General features: G+C 39.1%; 1 protein-coding gene across 2 annotated transcripts in view; it reads right to left on the bottom strand.

Moving 5' to 3' along the window:
* Positions 1-448: 448 nt before the first annotated feature.
* The window catches only part of gata5 (GATA binding protein 5), a 29,090-nt gene continuing 11,726 nt past the window's right edge, over positions 449-17,812 (bottom strand). Inside the window, exons 1-7 of one of the 2 annotated variants that reach the window (XM_004573426.3) lie at positions 14,856-15,367; positions 13,715-14,375; positions 10,773-10,942; positions 8,440-8,568; positions 8,140-8,224; positions 7,746-7,873; positions 449-1,964 (exon numbers count right to left, since the gene is read on the bottom strand). In XM_004573426.3, coding sequence (XP_004573483.1) covers positions 1,845-1,964; positions 7,746-7,873; positions 8,140-8,224; positions 8,440-8,568; positions 10,773-10,942; positions 13,715-14,234 — 1,152 coding nt within the window. In that variant the 5' untranslated portion in view covers positions 14,235-14,375; positions 14,856-15,367 and the 3' untranslated portion in view covers positions 449-1,844. Of the gene's footprint in view, positions 1,965-7,745; positions 7,874-8,139; positions 8,225-8,439; positions 8,569-10,772; positions 10,943-13,714; positions 14,376-14,855; positions 15,368-17,812 lie in introns of those variants that run through there. The other variant, XM_076878523.1, reaches the window with a different exon arrangement.

Here is a 17,812-nt window from a genome sequence, read left to right as displayed (position 1 = left end):
AGCTTAAACTTCCCAATTTCTGCTTCAGTTTTACTAACACTTACTTTACACACATTACTTTATTAATATGGACCACAGCCTGAAATACTGACCCAAAAATTGATGTTTATAAAAAAGTAAAAATATCTACAAGTATTGAGATTGACTGTTGAAATAGCTGGAAATAATAATGGTAAGAAATAAAAGTAATGGCTAACAGGCTGAACTGCGACTAAAAATAATACATCTGTAAGTAGTAACACTTTCATTAAGTAGGTAAAATAGAGTAGGTTCAATTATTTTAATTAAATGTTTTAGTTGGTGAACAGTTTCGCCAATATGATTGATAGTTAAAAGTGTTGAAAACATTTTCAGAATATTCACCTACATGAATAAAACTGGAGTGATGCTGAGCAGGCAGTTCGCTTGTACAATAAAGATTCATTCAAAAATCATTCCATTCATCAGATTTTCAAAATTTGAATCAGTTTTATTAAATTTAACAGATTCAAAGACCCAAAACAACTCCTAACAAAATAATAGTTCCTTACATATTAACAAAACACAGATAATAAATTTAGATAATAATGTTTACAACAATTTCACACTTTGTTTTGTCTTCGATTTTTGAAGAAAAAAAAAATTGCACTTTCATTAAGATCAAATTTTAGAGCAGTAAAATGGTAAAAATTCTGATATGTCATCATGTCAGAATTAAAATGACTGCTCCTGGTTTTCAAATAACTCTTGCAGGATGCATTTTATCTCTTCTGTTTCTTGTAAAAATAAATCTACCATAATCTAAGCATCACCACTTAGAGACATAGAGCACAAAAGCCATTCTACATGGAGAACAGTGGGTCATAACTGGCTGGTTTTAGTGTCTACAATGACTTTTAACAGTCCTTATCTCAACACAAATAATGTGCCTATAAAAGTTAATTATCTACAAGGGAATGAGACATGTTCAACAGCCATAAAGGCATTTTCTGGATTTCTTTCTTGCAGTGACAACAACATGAAAACATGTTCTTGAAAACCTTATAGAAAACCATGACATTTTATCACATTAGTGACAGTAAGGAACATGAATGAAACTGTTATGAGTAGTCTTTGCAAGTTGCTATGACCCTTAGGTTTTAAACTTTAGTAGCATTAATAGCTATATGAATAACTGCATATAAAATGTGCCAGGTGTTTCTTACCTATAGAAGAGGTGGAACTTGGCACCCGAGAAACAAAGTCTGGAGCATTTTTTAAGCAATAAAAAATATGATCTTGACCAAAACTAACCAAGTTGTTTTGTGCATAACCATTAACAACAAACTTTGCTTTCCCCTCTGACAATTTCAGACTGAAGCAACGAATGACCCACTCGAAGTTGGATGGAAGTCATAAAAAAGGGGGCTAAAGGAGTTAAAGCTCATAAAATCAAACTCAATCATCCTTGCATTGGTTTGCTGTGTAGATTATTACCAAAAACAGCAATATCTTTTAGCAATAGGTAGTAGTTGTTGTCCCTCTGAGGAAATGAAGTTGCTAGATATGAGCTTAGAAAAGCCAGGGCCAGTCCAGAGTCTTTGGAAAGCTCACATGCATCCTTCAAAAATGCAGTCCAGGAGAGCCGTTTATGCTTCCATTACATAGCCAGTGTGTTACAATATATAATATAGAAAATACATTAGATGTCCTTAGAATGAAATTGTACAGTCCCTCTTGATAACAGTGGGTCATAACTGTCTGGTTATGACCCACTATGTTGGCCCTCCACAGCTTCAGAGTTGTTAAGGAGAAGTTTCAGGATGGTGGGATAACCTTACTGATCAGTCAAGTCGGGTCAGTATTGCCCTTGTGGCAGAGCTTGTTCATGCTTGAGACAGCGCACACCAGGAATTCTGTGGAGCCAAGGAGGTCGGAGTAAATGGAAAATCCTCATATTTAATGTCCACGTGTCCTGAGGCTGTGCTGTCCAACTGAGAAGCAGTCTACAGGAATAAAAGACATTCAAAAAATTACTAAACCTTTTTTTTGTTTTTTACAAAATGAGCATCATATTTTGCTCAAAATTACCGGAAACTAGTCATTTCACACACAAACCTATCAACAAAGTGTTTGGTGAGGTCTAATAAGGGCAGTCAGTTTTCCCATAGATTTCTATACAACCAGATGTGTATTTGCAACCAGAGAAGTCGCTCTCTGCTGACCATTGGAATGGTCAGCAGAGAGCTTGAAGGCCTGTGGCTATGTACCACAGGCCTTCAAGCTGGCTCTAGTTAAACCTTTACTCAAAAAGCCATCTCTAGACCCAGCAGTCTTAGCTAATTATAGGCCAATCTCCAACCTTCCTTTCATATCAAAAATCCTTGAAAGAATAGTTGTCAAACAGCTAACAGATCATCTGCAGAGGAATGGCTTATTTGAAGAGTTTCAGTCAGGTTTCAGTTCATCACAGCACAGAAACAGCTTTAGTGAAGGTTACAAATGATCTTCTTATGGCCTCTGACAGTGGACTCATCTCTGTGCTTGTCCTGCTAGACCTTAGTGCAGCGTTCGATACTGTTGACCATAATATCCTATTAGAGCGATTAGAACATGCTTGTAGGTATTACAGGTACTGTGCTGCAGTGGTTTGTATCATATCTATCTAATAGACTCCACTTTGTGCATGTAAATGGAGAGTCCTCTTCACACATTGAGGTTAATTATGGAGTTCCACAGGGTTCAGTGCTAGGACCAATTCTGTTTACATTATACATGCTTCCCTTAGGCAGCATCATTAGAAGACATAGCATACATTTTCACTGCTATGCAGATGACACCCAGCTCTATCTGTCCATGAAGCCAGATAACACACACCAATTAGTTAAACTGCAGGAATGTCTTAAAGACATAAAGACCTGGATGGCCGCTAACTTTTTGCTTCTTAATTCAGATAAAACTGAGGTTATTGTACTTGGCCCTGAAAAGCTTAGAAATATGGTATCTAACCAGATTCTTACTCTGGATGGCATTACCTTGGCCTCCAGTAACGCTGTGAGGAACCTTGGAGTCATTTTTGACCAGGACATGTCCTTCAAAGCACATATTAAACAAATATGTAAGACTGCTTTCTTCCATTTGTGCAACATCTCTAAAATTAGAAATATCCTGTCTCAGAGTGACGCTGAAAAACTAGTTCATGCATTTATTACTTCCAGGCTGGACTACTGTAATTCATTATTATCAGGATGTCCAAAAAACTCACTGAAAAGCCTTCAGCTAATCCAAAATGCTGCAGCAAGAGTACTGACAGGGACTAGAAAGAGAGAGCATATTTCTCCTGTTTTGGCTTCCCTTCATTGGCTTCCTGTTAAATCCAGAATTGAATTCAAAATCCTGCTCCTCACATACAAGGTCTTAAATAATCAGGCCCCATCTTATCTTAATGACCTTGTAGTACCATATCACCCTATTAGAGCACTTCGCTCTGGCTCTGCAGGCCTACTTGTTGTTCCTAGAGTATTTAAAAGTAGAATGGGAGGCAGAGCCTTCAGTTTTCAGGCCCCTCTTCTGTGGAACCAGCTTCCAGTTTGGATTCGGGAGACAGACACTATCTCTACTTTCAAGATTAGGCTTAAAACTTTCCTTTTTGCTAAAGCATATAGTTAGGGCTGGACCAGGTGATCCTGAATCCTCCCTTAGTTATGCTGCAATAGACGTAGGCTGCCGGGGGATTCCCATGATGCATTGAGTTTTTCCTTTCCAGTCACCTTTCTCACTCACTATGTATTTATAGACCTCTCTGCATTGAATCATATCTGTTATTAACCTCTGTCTCTCTTCCACAGCATGTCTTTTATCCTGTCTTCCTTCTCTCACCCCAACCGGTCACAGCAGATGACCGCCCCTCCCTGAGCCTGGTTCTGCCGGAGGTTTCTTCCTGTTAAAAGGGAGTTTTTCCTTCCCACTGTCGTCAAAGTGCTTGCTCATAGGGGGTCATATGATTGTTGGGTTTTTCTCTGTATCTATGAAGCGCCTTGAGGCGACTTTTGTTGTGATTTGGCGCTATATAAATAAAATTGAATTGAATTGAATTGTAGGTTGAAGGCATTGTGTTCACTTTTCATACCCAGAAATTTCACCTATCTTTATATGCTAATGCATGTCAAAAAATGTCAACATTGTCAAAGTTCCTGTATTTAGAACTTCATTAAAAAAGGCAAAGTTTCATATATTTATATATTTCAGCCTTTTGTTTTGAATTTTGATGATTAAAACTATTCAAAAATCAGAAACACAGTATCTCAAATTACCAGAATATTTCAGAAGATGAATCAAAAAAAGGATTTACACCAAAAATTACAGAAATATTCAACCTCTGTTGAAGGCTCCTTTCCTATCCTTTCTATCAGAGCAATGTGGAAAAGAGGCAATCAACTTGTGGAATTGCTTGGATATTAATTAAGCCCAGACTGCCTTGGGAGCAGCCATCTTTACTTTTGAATTTTACTTTTGGTATTCATCTTCCTCTTGACAATACCAGTGATTTGTGGTTAAGGTCAGGGGAGTTGGTTGGCCAATTGAGCATAGGCAAACAAACCATTGGGAAATAGTTTTGGCACTGTGGGCAGGTGCTGATTCCTTGTGGAAAAGAAAGTTGGGATAAAGCTTCTACAGTGTCTGCAGATGGGACATGTTCTAAAGCAAGTGTCTAAAATATTGTGGCTGTGTCCAATTTCAACTAACAACCACCAACATCAACCAACAAATCAAGAAAGACTGAAAACGTCACACTGCACTTTAAACACCATCAGTTCTTCGGCATGTCACTCTTTTTATGAGTTGTAAGCGATATTCATCAAAACAAAAAGGATTCATTTATTATACTTCATATAAAATGAATGTGGAATATATAATAAACCTTACATGTTTAAATTACTACTAAACAAACCACCATAATCAACACAACATTATTTTATTAAAGAAAAATACTAGTAAATTCTATGGATGTAACTGGCTAGCTGACTGATTGGACTGGGTAGTGCTAGTATCCCCGGAAGTAACGATGTTAGTCAATTGCAGACATGCTCTTTCCACCCCTTTAAATTTATTGATTGAAATCTAATGTTTCTTTAAGCCAGTGGTTCCCAAACTTTTTTCGTTAGGCCCCCCTTTGTTTTACAAGAAAAATCTTCGTGACCCCACAACACCTAATCCCACCCACCTGCCCCCCCAGCACAAACACATCCTCCAGCCACACACACCCATATTTTGTTTTCAAACTCCATTGCGGGTTATTTCACACCACAAACATTTAGTAAACAATTACATGAATAAAAGTAAACTGCAATAAATTACAGGTAGCAATGAAATAAATTAGCCTACTAACTCTTTTACACTACGCCCACACCTACACGGGTATTTTTGAAAATGCTGTTTTTCTATGCGTTTGGGCCTTTCGTCCACACATAAACGGCTTTTGAAATCACCGAAAAATGCAAATTTTTTTTAACTCCGTATTTGCGTTTACGTGTGGACGAGGAATACAGAGTTCGTCACGCAAGGTATGTGCCTTTTTTCACGTTACGCTGTGCGTCACGTTATTGTTTACATGAGATGAATTTCTACAATGGCAGATAGAGACAAAATACTGTTAATCTACCTGCAGTTTTTACACGCTTACATATACACACGCAGTTACTGTCCCTCCATTTAGAAAGGCAGGGGCGTCATGGTGTGATTATTTTACATGTAGTTGTTTTTTTCCTGTGTAATAATGTTCAACATTGCTATCAATACATTTTTCAAAAAAATGCCTCTCTGTGCAAAATGGGTTTAAAAACATAAACAGCTGTGGGATACTGTTTGTCCTGATTTAGACAGGGGGAACAAACTGTGGCAGGATCAGCCTGATGTTATTTGTATCCCACTGTAACGTTACTGTATAAAGAGCAAACATCTCCAAAATGTCAGGAGTAGTTAGTCATTACAAGAAGTGTTTGTGAACTAAAAATCAAGAATCTGGGATACTGTCTGTCCGTGGTTTGGAGAGCCCAGCGCGTGCTCCCCGCTCCCCGGAAGCGTTCTTTTTTTTCCTTTTCATACGCGCCCCTCCTGCAATGGCGGGCCCCACACTTTGGGAACCTCTGCTTTAAGCAATCTAGGCAGAACATTTCCTTAAAGTAACTGAATGAATGGAGTCATGTCGATGAATGCATGTGATTATAGCACATTAGGCTCTATATCATCACCTTCATTGACAAGTTAATTCGGATCCAGTGGATTAAACTCCAAAAAGAAACCCGTGAAGGTTTGGGAGTAGAAGAGCAAGCAAAATCCTTCAGACTTAAAACATTTATATGCTCACGACCTGGAATTTTTAGTCACCTCTTCTTTCACATCTCTTTTTGTGAGTATGACAGAGCTTAACGTCTTAAACATGGTTACTTCCTACAATCACTTTTGCACCATTGCTCTTATTGATGTGGTTTTAGCATGTTAGAATCAAGCTGAAAAGAGCATTTTCATAAAGGTCAGACATTTCTGAAGGACCTTTAACAGCTTGAGAAATTCCAAATATTGACAAGCCATTGGCAGAGGGATATGGGAGAGACATCTAGACAGATATTTTTCACAGATGCTTCAGCAAATTTCATGTGCCACTTACTAGCCGACAAGGAGTACAGAGGTCTAACCCAAGACTTTGTGGACTGGTGCCAGCTGAACTACCTCCAGATCAACGCCAGTAAAACCAAGGAACTGGTGGTAGACTTCCGCAGGCACAAGCATTCTCCACTGCAACCACTGAACATCCAAGGTATGGACATTGAGGCTGTGGACATCTACAGGTACCTTGGTGTTCATCTGAACAATAGACTGGACTGGACTCATAACTCAGACGCCCTCTACAGGAAAGGGCAGAGCAGGCTGTACCTGCTGCGGAGACTCAGGTCGTTTGGAGTGGAGGGCCCACTCCTGAAGACCTTCTATGACTCTGTTGTGGCTTCTGCTATCTTTTATGGCGTGGTCTGCTGGGGCGGCAGCATCTCTGCTGGGGACAGGAAGAGACTGAACAGGGTGATCCGAAGGGCCAGCTCTGTTCTAGGATGCCCTCTGGACCCAATGGAGGTGGTGAGTGACAAGAGAACGGCGGCTAAGCTGTCATCCCTGATGGACAACATCTCCCACCCCATGCAGCAGACTGTGACAGCACTGAGCAGCTCCTTCAGTGGGAGACTGCGGCACCCACGGTGTGGGACGGAGAGATTTCGCAGGTCTTTCCTCCCCACTGCTGTCAGACTCCATAATAAAGACTAACTGATCAAGCACACACATCCATACATATGCAATAATACTAAGTGCAATAATCCTTTCTGTCATCGTTGTATTTTTACTCAGTTGTATATAGTATTTGTATTTGTATTCTATTTTTATCTTATTGTATATTTATTTTATTTTATTCTACTGTATATAGTATTTTATTTTATTCTATTCTGTACAGTTGTGTACTGTATTTATTCTTATTGTATTCTAATTTTTGCCTCATAACTTTTGCACTGTCCACTCCTGCTGTGACAAAACAAATTTCCCACGTGTGGGACTAATAAAGGTTATCTTATCTTATCTTATCTTATGTGCAAGGAGAGTTTAAAAAGAAAAAATAGATGCATTAAAAAAACACAAAAGAATAGCCAAAACTAAAATCTGTTGAGCAGTTGTTTAAATAATTGCTGCTCAATTTAGTTTCTACACAGTCAAACATAGAATTTGCATGGAAAACCTTTTACCTGAGTGGCAGATGTGACAGTCTGTCCAGCATAGGGTGACGGGGCCATGTTGGGTTCACTCTTAATAGTGGAAGCGTGCTCTGAGACTGACAGGGAGGTTGGGGAGCCGGTGTCAGAGGTGATAGATCCTGAAGAATCAGCAGGATGATAATATGAGCTATTATTATGTTAATACACTGAGATACTTTTCAGAATGGTTTGCAGATTCTGAAAAAGTTTTAACCCAGAAAGGGTTAGAGAAGGCAGATTCTCAAACAATTCTGGCATAATCTTTTTGTTTTTCTTGCTTATTTCATTTCTTGTTAGTAGCTACTCACATGACTGACACTGCTTTCATTAACCAGCTTTTTCTTCTACACAACATCCTACATATTTTAGTGTCTGTTTGACCTACCTGTGGATGTTTTATTCTTGGGCATCTTGGGTTTCCGCTTCCTTGTCTGAATGCTCTCTTTCTTCATTGCGAGAGGTCTGGGCACCTGGAAGGAATACAGCAACACAAATAAGTTCAGTCTACCTCCCAGGCCCTAATACAACAGAGGCTACAGTGTCATGACAACCCACACAACCTCTCCTCCCACACTCTGATAACAGTGACCACAGTGCCCTTGGAGAGGTTTTACGCTGTGCAAATAATGAGCTGCTCCCTGCTGGAGCAAGAAGCTTGCTGAAAGAGCCTTTTAGCATGGCCTACCCCATGTAGCTTCATGTAGAGGCCACAGGCATTACAGACAGGTTCTCCCTCAGCGTTGCGTCTCCACAGTGTGGTGGTGCTGGTATGGCAGTTAGTGCAGCACAAGCCGGCCCGGCGTGATGTGGTCTGCTGCAGGAGGACATATTTGAATGGTAAATTATCAACTGTCTGAAATCACAGATCACATCTTGAAGTAAGGTTTGAGAAATTGGCGTTAAGCTGTTCCCTCAACTTTTCCAATGAATTGCAGGATGCTGGTATGTTTGGTATAACAATGATGAATGCCCCCAGGCCCATGCAAAAGAGAAAATAATAACTCATTAGCTGGGCAACATGTAAAGGCAACATAAATAATTCTTTCATGTGTGAATATCTGTTTGGTTTGGGGCGAAACAAAAGCAGCAGCAGAAAATCCCGTTGCTAAGCAGAAACTTGTCTAAAAACAGCTCAAATCAAGGGCAAGGTCAGCACAGGACAAATAAAAAACAGTAAAAAAAAAGCCTTGTTGTGGAAATAGTTTGTTGAGTAGCTGACAGTCACAGTTGCTTTGGAGCTGGAAGTTCCTGGGAAATACAGAGCCTTTGAAGCCTCCATGCACTAACATTGCCGTTCACATTTTCTGAATTATTACTAATTAATATCTCCTTTAACTTCCCAGGACCTAGCGTCCACATATGTGGACATCACATTTTGGGTTATTTAGACCAAAATACTCAGTTTTGGTCTACATGGGCCTGATATCCACTTACGAGAACATTATACTGCTACTGTTCTGTCAAAATTGTAAACAAATATGTGGCTCTCATTTTTCTTAAAAACAAAAATAAGGTTAAAAAAATCTGGTAATTCTTTGTTTTTACTTTCATCAGGCCCCAATGTGACCAAATATCAAAGAGAAATTAAAAATGCATGCCGTGGAAGAGTTCGGGTCTCAGGAGGTTAAAACAAGAAACAAGATGTATTAGATCTACCAAAGAATCTGGGCATAAAGACCTAAGTCACATGAGAAAAGTAAAGTGTTCAATAAGTGTCTTATTGGAGATTTAATACTTTGACAGTGATGCATTTTTGCTTATCTTGCTGATTACCAGTAATTCATTTCAACATTTAACTTTATACACTAATAACAATATAACTTGGCCATTTAAGGAAAGCATGGGTGTTATCTGAATCCCTGCTTAGCTGCTTCAGTCGTCCCCTGTTTTCTCCTCATTGTTATCAAGTCTTTGCTTATTTTGGATTTCTTTTCATAATTGTGCATTAAGATACTTTCATTTTTATTAATGAAGTGTCACTGGAATAACTGTTTTTAAAAAAATATAATATCAGATTACAAAAACAAACTGAACAATTTTAAAGCAAAAATTTTCTTTTTCTTTATCCCAGCTTCCCCCAGAGTGATGATTTGCTGTATCAGTATAAATAGAACATGGTTGGTTTTAAACTGTAGACTGAAGAAAAACAGTCTTAACATAACTGCAGGTTCAGTTTGTAACCAGCTTGTCAAAAGCTATAAAAGCAATAATGTGCAATGTAATTTCCATTTGATGAGTAAGCCATGAGAGAAAGTTTCACAACAGAGTGTTTATTCTCATTATATTACAGTCAAATATGGTTGCAGGCACTTAAATAATAATTGTTGCATGCAGTTACCCCAGTTTGATGGAGGAGATGTTATGCCTGTTCGAAGATTTTAAGGACAAAATAATTTCAAAAAGATGTCTAGAAATGAGCCTCTGGAGAAAAAAAATGGAACACAACAGCTTACAGTACTAGAAAAATGTATAGTTGTTTAACTTTGTGGTAAAAATATAAGTGTGTCAGAGATGAAATATGAATTTGCATCTTTATGCTTTTTGATTATCTGCTGGTAAATTAAGGTAGTTGAAAAAGTCTATATTTTTTTTTTATTTCTTGTTAGAATGAATAATAGTCTTTTATTTTCAAGACCGTTGCTTTGATTCTTTTGCTGACTCTGCTCTCCTTTTGCAACATTAAAGTGCAACACACAATCCATGTGTGTGTACAATCCATTGAAAAAAAATCGGAAAGGCCCCCTCATAGTAATAGTTTATGTATTTTTTAAATTATTGAATATTTGAATATTAATGAGGATTACATTTACTGATGATTTCCAAATGATTTTATAGTTTAAATTACACCAGACGATAAATTCAGCTAAAAGGAATCGATAAATAAACTATTTGGAGTCTGTTGAATGGCAGAGTGGTTTGAAAAATGCAAATCATGAGGTAGGCTGACTCGGTATCGCCCAAGTGTAATATAGGCTACATAGTTATACTATGTTTTTTCGATCTATCGGCGAGTCTTACCAGCCGTTTCTGCGGCTTGATGAGGGGCCTGTTGATGCCGTTCATCTTGTGATAGAGGCCGCAGGCGTTACACAAGTAGTGCCCGGTCCCGTCTCTGCGCCACAGCGGGGTCGACACGGAGCCACAGTTGACGCACTCCCTGCCCTCCGTGGGCATGTCGTCTATCAGGTCTGAACACAGACAGGGAAAACGCACATTAGACTGAATGCATGTACACATATACCATAACTCTGCACATTACATGATTATTTCATGGCTGTTGGCCAGTTTATTTCATTTGAGTTTAGGAGATTATTTAGGCCTAAACGTTTACATGGTACTCGTGTTCACTTCCAGTTTGTCCAACGTGACCAATCTCTGACAATCTCTAACACTTCTTATCTCCGTGGTTTCACGACGTTTTGGTCTCTCTGGTACCCTTAGATGAATACATTCAAAAGACTACATGCCTTATTACAACACCTTCTTCTGAACTTTTACAGCGTACGCGGGCGTGCGTGGCGCTGTCGTGGCTACGGTCCAGTGCCTGATGAATAGCCAGGGAGGAATGTAACCCGCCACCACGCAACCCCCACCCCCCATCCCAGTCCGTATGATGAAGGGCGCTCAAACGCATGCGAATGAATCAAATAGAGGAATCTGTTTGGGGGGTAGCATTTTCAGCGGCCACCCCCCACCCCGCCACCCCCTCCGCCATCACCTCAACCTCCACATTCATCACTCTCTGACACACTACGGACTCCTGGCATTAATTGCTCAAATACCTAATCCCTCCATCGATAAACCAGAGAAAGAGAGACAGAAAGAGCGAGCCAGACCTGAAGTAGACCACGTCCGTCGGGACAAAGCTGTCCCGGACTCACCCTTTGAACTTGTGATTGTATTTCTCATCGTTTTGGAAGAAAAGAATTCATCACAAAATAAAGGGCGAGTAAAACTGAAAAGGGTCATTGCGTTTTAATTACCAAACACTTTACATGAATAATATTAACCGAAAGATTTTCTGAAATACTAGTTATTCATATTTAAGATGACTGAGAATAATTAATGGGTTTATGTTTCCGTAAACGGTCCAAATTAATCTTCACAGTCAGCCTAAAGATAATCATCATCTCCAATGCTTAGGGTTGGAAATAATGACATGAAAATTTGGATTTGAGATCAAAACACAAAACACTAGATTGCTTTAGAACATGAAAACCCTTAAACTAAACACATATGTTACATAAAAAATACATGCGCTTAGAAAGTGAGTTAGCAGCGTTTATAGTGATCTATGAGTAGTAAAATGATAAAACTAGCCATGATGAGATAAATGAACTCTGTAAAAAAAGTTAACGTCCCATAAGTTGAATAGCCTCATGGTTAGACTTATCCCCTTGGCTGAAAACGTTTCTTTTTTGTTCAAATTAAAATAATTTATGCGTTCAAGTCCCCAAATGTTGATTCGGTTAATGCACTTATAATAAGTAATCGGCTGTGCGCTTCATTGCTATGGCATTAAACTTTAGCTCTACCCAGTGATTATTTAATCGTTTTTGAAATATTTGAATGCAGAATCACAAAACATCAAAGCTTGTTTCGTCCCCGTCAATCAAATTAAAAGAAAGCAGGAAAGAAGCAAAACTGCACCAATAAATGTTTTTTTATTTCTTTATAGGGGCGATGGAAACTTTATTGTTAACACATTTTAACTATCAAGACTGTTCTGACCATAAACTCTGCCCAAGTATTTAAGGCCATAAAGACCGACTAGTTTTGTTTTCCTTTGTGCACAAATTTAAATGCCTGATATGTAAAATATCCATGTCAATCTTGGGACCTAAAAAAAGGGCCCACTAACAAATGTGGGCCAGAGATCCCCCATTCGTTTATAAAGATATTAATACTTTACCACTAAGAATACTGCAAGAGATCCTTGTATGAACATTTATGTTCAATTATCATGTTTACCTAATGAAAAGATAAACCCATTTGAACTCACTGTTGATCCTTTCTATAATAATGGACTCTTTAATTAAACCAACAATACACTAAAGAGTTAAATTGGGTTTCATTTATCTGTTAACATTTTTAAGTGGTGTCAAACCATCAAACTCTTCTAAATCATGAACTTCAAACACTCCTGTCTCCCCGATCCAACACGTGGCCTCCAAATAAATGCTGACGGCTACACTTAGAGACGTTTCGACTGTCTGATCAAGGTGATAACCGCTCTTATTGTCACGGCAGTGGCCCTTTTCACTGGGCTTTTCTCTCCCCGTGTGAAGGTCGTGATTAAACCAGGGAATTAAATTAACATTTTAATTGATCCCTCTTTAGCGTCACTCTCTTCTTGATGAATGTGTATTGTTTAAATCTAATGTGGGATTGTTAGGGGACTTTGATTCAATCACCGACCGCATGACACAAGCATTATGTTTACAGGCCTCTCTGTCAGCCGCTGTAATAAATAACTGCCTGGCCTTTACAACCGGTAAATGAGGTTTAAAAAGAACCTCTGCCATGTTAAAAACAATAACAATGATTGTGGAGCAACAACAACACCGTTTTCACGAACAAAATGTTCAGAATATTCAATTCGTCTTATTGATGCTGACATTTGGACATTAAGCAACCAATAATTAGAAGACATAAAGCAAGCATAGACTGACGTGATTGTTATTATGTTCTTAATATTTGGAAGGAAAATGCAACAATTTAGCTTACGAGTGTTTTCAAGCGGTAATATGATCTTGTGGCTACAAAAAAACAGAAAACATCAACCCCCCCGTTGAAAACATATTAAAAATGATCAAATTATGAAAAATTATTTTATGAATAAAAATATATTTACTGTCAGTCTTTCATACTTCGTTAAAAAAAATAATTTTAAAAATTCCAGTAAATCAGAGGGAACCGGGATTTCGCAATAGTTTTAGAAACTTGATTTATGTGCTTACCCAGACTGGATCTTCTCCCCGACAGACCACCTTGTCGGCCCTGCAGGCTTATCACCCCGCTTTCGAAATGTCCCGGCGTCCAGGAGGATGTCGCCATCTCGGGGCTCATGTAGGCGTACGGGTTGGAGTAGGAACCTCCGACTGAGCGCACCAGAGCGCCTCCGTACTGGTCAGAGCGAGCTCCGTTTCCGAGAACCAGCGGGCTCTGGTAGGTTGCATCTCGCCCGGTGTTGGTGCTCACGGGCGGGCTGTGCGAGTAGGAGAATCCATGTGAGGGATGGGGGCTGCTGGGCGTGAAGGAAGAGCCGTCTGTGCCGGCCTGGGGCCAGCCGTGATGACCACTGAGGCCGTGAGACTGATGGGGCGAGTCGCAGGTTTGCAGGTAGGGCAGGGTGGGCAGCATGGCAGGAACTCTGGTGGAAGGGACGTAGACGGGAGAGCTGGCCGAGGGATGGATGTAATTCCCGGTGTCATGCGTGTAATGGGACTGATTGGAAGAAAAGGCCAGGCTTTGATACATTTTTCTCTCTTTAAAATCTACTTCCTGGCGGAAAACTGGAAAAACACGGGGAGGGCTTCCTCAGCCAGTCGCAGGACTGCAGAGATGTCCACAAATCTCATCCACACTCTCCTGAGGAACTTTTGTGCCTTGATGTGAATCCTGCATTGTTATAAATGTACAGAGAAAGAAGATAGCTGAAAAAAACACTGGAAAGGTTTCATGGGCAACTGATCCACCCACCCAGCCTTAAGCTTTATTGGGGAAAAATAAAACCTATTTTTCCCCAATCAATGAGCCATGCCAAAAGGAAAGTTCGACAATCCGCGTCAGACATATTTCACCTATATCACCTTGAGACATGGAATGGATTAGAATGACATTAATGATCAAGGATATCTGCACACTCGGAGGCGACTATCAGCAACCCCACACATCCTGCGCCTCCGCAGTTGGCTCATTAAATCAGAAACGGAAACTCAATCAAACACCACAAAAGATAGCGAGCTCCCCTTCCATATCTGTGATGCATATACTTTCTATCAATAGTAAATCAAAACACATAAAACGTTGATAATGGTTCTGCGCCGTGTACAAGAGGAACGCAGTTTCTTTCCAAGGGCTCTCAGTGCATTATCTCACCAGATAAGGACGGTCGGGTGATAAAGCAGTCTGGTCTTTTACCAGTCAAAATTTTCAGCAGACAAGCGCAGTAGGCAAACTTTCTCCCTCCGTACCCACGCAGACAGACGATGGAGCTCAGCCGAGCCTCTCCAAATAGCTCGGTTTTAGTGCGTTAAAGTTGCTCACAAGTGGTGGAAGATAAATGTAAGCAAAAGTAAAATGATTTTTTTCCAGGGGGAGGGGGAGTCCGGGATCACTGGAGCGCTCTTCTTCCTCTGCGTATATCTGGAGATAGGTACTGTCGCTGATAATTGCTGTTATGAGTGTGCGTCTATTCGCTCTCCTACTGGAAAATTTGTACGGGAGTAAAACACGTGACACAGATCGGCGATCTGATGTAGACCTGGGTGGGAACGGCGGAGGGGAGGGAAGGAAGGCGCTAAGGAGGGAGGACCCCTGGGTATGACAGGGCAGGAGAGCTCAAACCTGAGAATTGAGGACTTCTAAAGTGTAAACTAATAAAACCCTGTTCTGTTTGATAGGACGAAGGATATGGAGGCTCCATTGGCGCTTTATACACAGCAGTATTCACGATCATTGCCTTTACGCTTCATTCTACAGGGGAATTTAATGCACGACTTTTTTTTTAAATTCACCTGGAAAATCATGTTTTAAGGTTTTCCACATTTGAAACAAATAAAAAAAATACCCGTCTTACTGCTCCCAAGGTTTCCATTTTCATAACAATTAAATCAGCTCCTCAAGGTATAAAAGTGCAGAATGAAACTGAAAGATACTTTTTTAGATTAAAACTATTACGTTTACCTGTCCATTGGAAAAAGAGAACGAAATAGAACTAGAACAATAACCTACTGTATATAAAACAATCACTTTAGGCGTAGCTGGTAGCTCACAGAAACCAATGGGAATTATTGGTGATTTAAGCGTCAATTAACCTTTGACTAAAAAAAAAATAGCAGGTTAAAAATACAAAATATACAGAGAAATATACGGAAGTTAATTCCGTTATTTGTATAATTTACATTTCACTGCAATAATAATAATAATAATAATAATAATAATAATAATAATAATAATAATAATAATAATAATAATAAAAACATGCATGAACGTTTCATTTTTAGAACAGGTAGGCGGGGTAAACTGATAAATAATATATATCAAATTAAAACAAAACAATGCAAAATCAACAACAGGTTGGGAATAACACGGGGCTAATTCAGTTAAACTCATAATGAAAATGTAACATACAGCAAATAAAGAGAAAAATATATTGTATTTGACAGCTTGTAATTAACAACTATGTTTTCAATTTAGAAACCAAAGCTTGTTACATCAAAATCAAAAGTAAATATTTTCAAAGGGCGTCTTTTCTCCGTCTCCTGTATGGATATGCTTTAATTTGATCAGCATCTGAGACCGTAATAGACTTCTGTCTGGTGTCTATTAATTAATCCTTCCTCTGGTCTTCTACATCCGTCGATCTGCGCAGAGCAGCAGTGGAGTGGAGTGGTCTCCTTCCTTTCGTCTTCTAATGACAGAGCATTTGGTGTCGACATCTCATCCTCAAACTCAATGTCTGTCGCCTGCTGAGAGCATATTTTCTCATTTTAAATATTCAACGAAATAAAGGATAATGGGACCATTTTAGAAGCGCAGGACAAAGAAAGATCATTCATTCAGTGTTTTATATTGAATGAATAATGCAGGACTAAGATAATGTTTTCACTTTATCGGTAGTTTCAAAAGCTAATTTCCTTTAAGAAGAAAACCGAAGAAAAAGAAAAGAATGGGTTCCTTGAGCAGCAGCCAAACAGCGCTCGCTTTAAATAGAGTGAGTTCTGCACAAGTCTAAGCTCGGCCTCAGATCACATTTATAAGCTGGTCACGTCTTATCAAATATAACCCATCACCATTACATCATTATTCGGTTCATGTTTGCTGTTTAAGAAGAGGGTGATATAGACACTGTGATCAACACTGTGGGAGAGTCCTCTTCAGCTGTGGTAGGATAGAGTTGATGCTGCTTTTTTTTCGCTAAACGACTTCTTATATCACAGCATACATTCACTTTAATGATTGTAAAATAACATAAACAACCCAAGTGAAGTGAAGTGAAATTTATTAAGTACCGTGAGATTATCAAATAAATGCGCTAAAAGCTAAGGAACTCACACTTTCAGTCAAACAGCATTCAGGTAATTGCAGGTAATACCTCAATCCAGCAAAATATGTCTGATCAAGACAGGGCCCTCCTCTCTCCTGCTTCTTCTTAGAACAGCTCCTCCTCCAAATGTATTCTCCACCACTTTTAGGTAAATTTGTTGTATATGTAATTTTCATTTACCTCATCTAAGATATTATTTCATTAGTGATAAAAGTTATCTGTTATCATCTTTATCCAATTTAGTAATTATTTCACAACTTTCAAAAACGTCTTGGCAAATAAATTGCATTCATGTAAAGAGTCAGCAATATAATGATGAGTCTTCTTTCTCATAATAGCACCCCTCTAGCATGCAGGTTATCAGCATCTGGTCTCTCTCCTTTTCCTTATCGGTGTTCAAAACATTCTGTGGGCCTTGGCTTATCTGGCTGCTTCTTGATCATACAGATGTTTCCTCAAAGACTAACATCTTCCAGTCATCTAGGGACAATTATGTGAAATTCTCTTCATTTTCCAGCATGATGGTGACTGCATCACAAGGCAAAAGTGAAAAGTGGCTTAAAGATAGTCAGTTTAACATTTTAGGCTGCTTATTCTGATCGAGAATCTATGGTCATGACATTTCAGGGTCAAAAATTCATTCACTTCAGGTTAAAAGAGGAAAACCTTTAACCAACAGATGAAAGTATTATACAGAATATGTCCATAGTTGATTACTTTCACTCAGACATGATTTGTTTATGTTATGTTGCTTCCAGGATTACCCCAACTGCATTTTGCTCACCAA

This window comes from Maylandia zebra, linkage group LG20 (assembly GCF_041146795.1).
Source record: "Maylandia zebra isolate NMK-2024a linkage group LG20, Mzebra_GT3a, whole genome shotgun sequence".
In the NCBI taxonomy this organism is placed as follows: domain Eukaryota; kingdom Metazoa; phylum Chordata; class Actinopteri; order Cichliformes; family Cichlidae; genus Maylandia; species Maylandia zebra.
The sequence above is the reverse complement of the archived record's forward strand: the minus strand, read 5'-3'. Positions and strand labels throughout refer to the sequence as shown.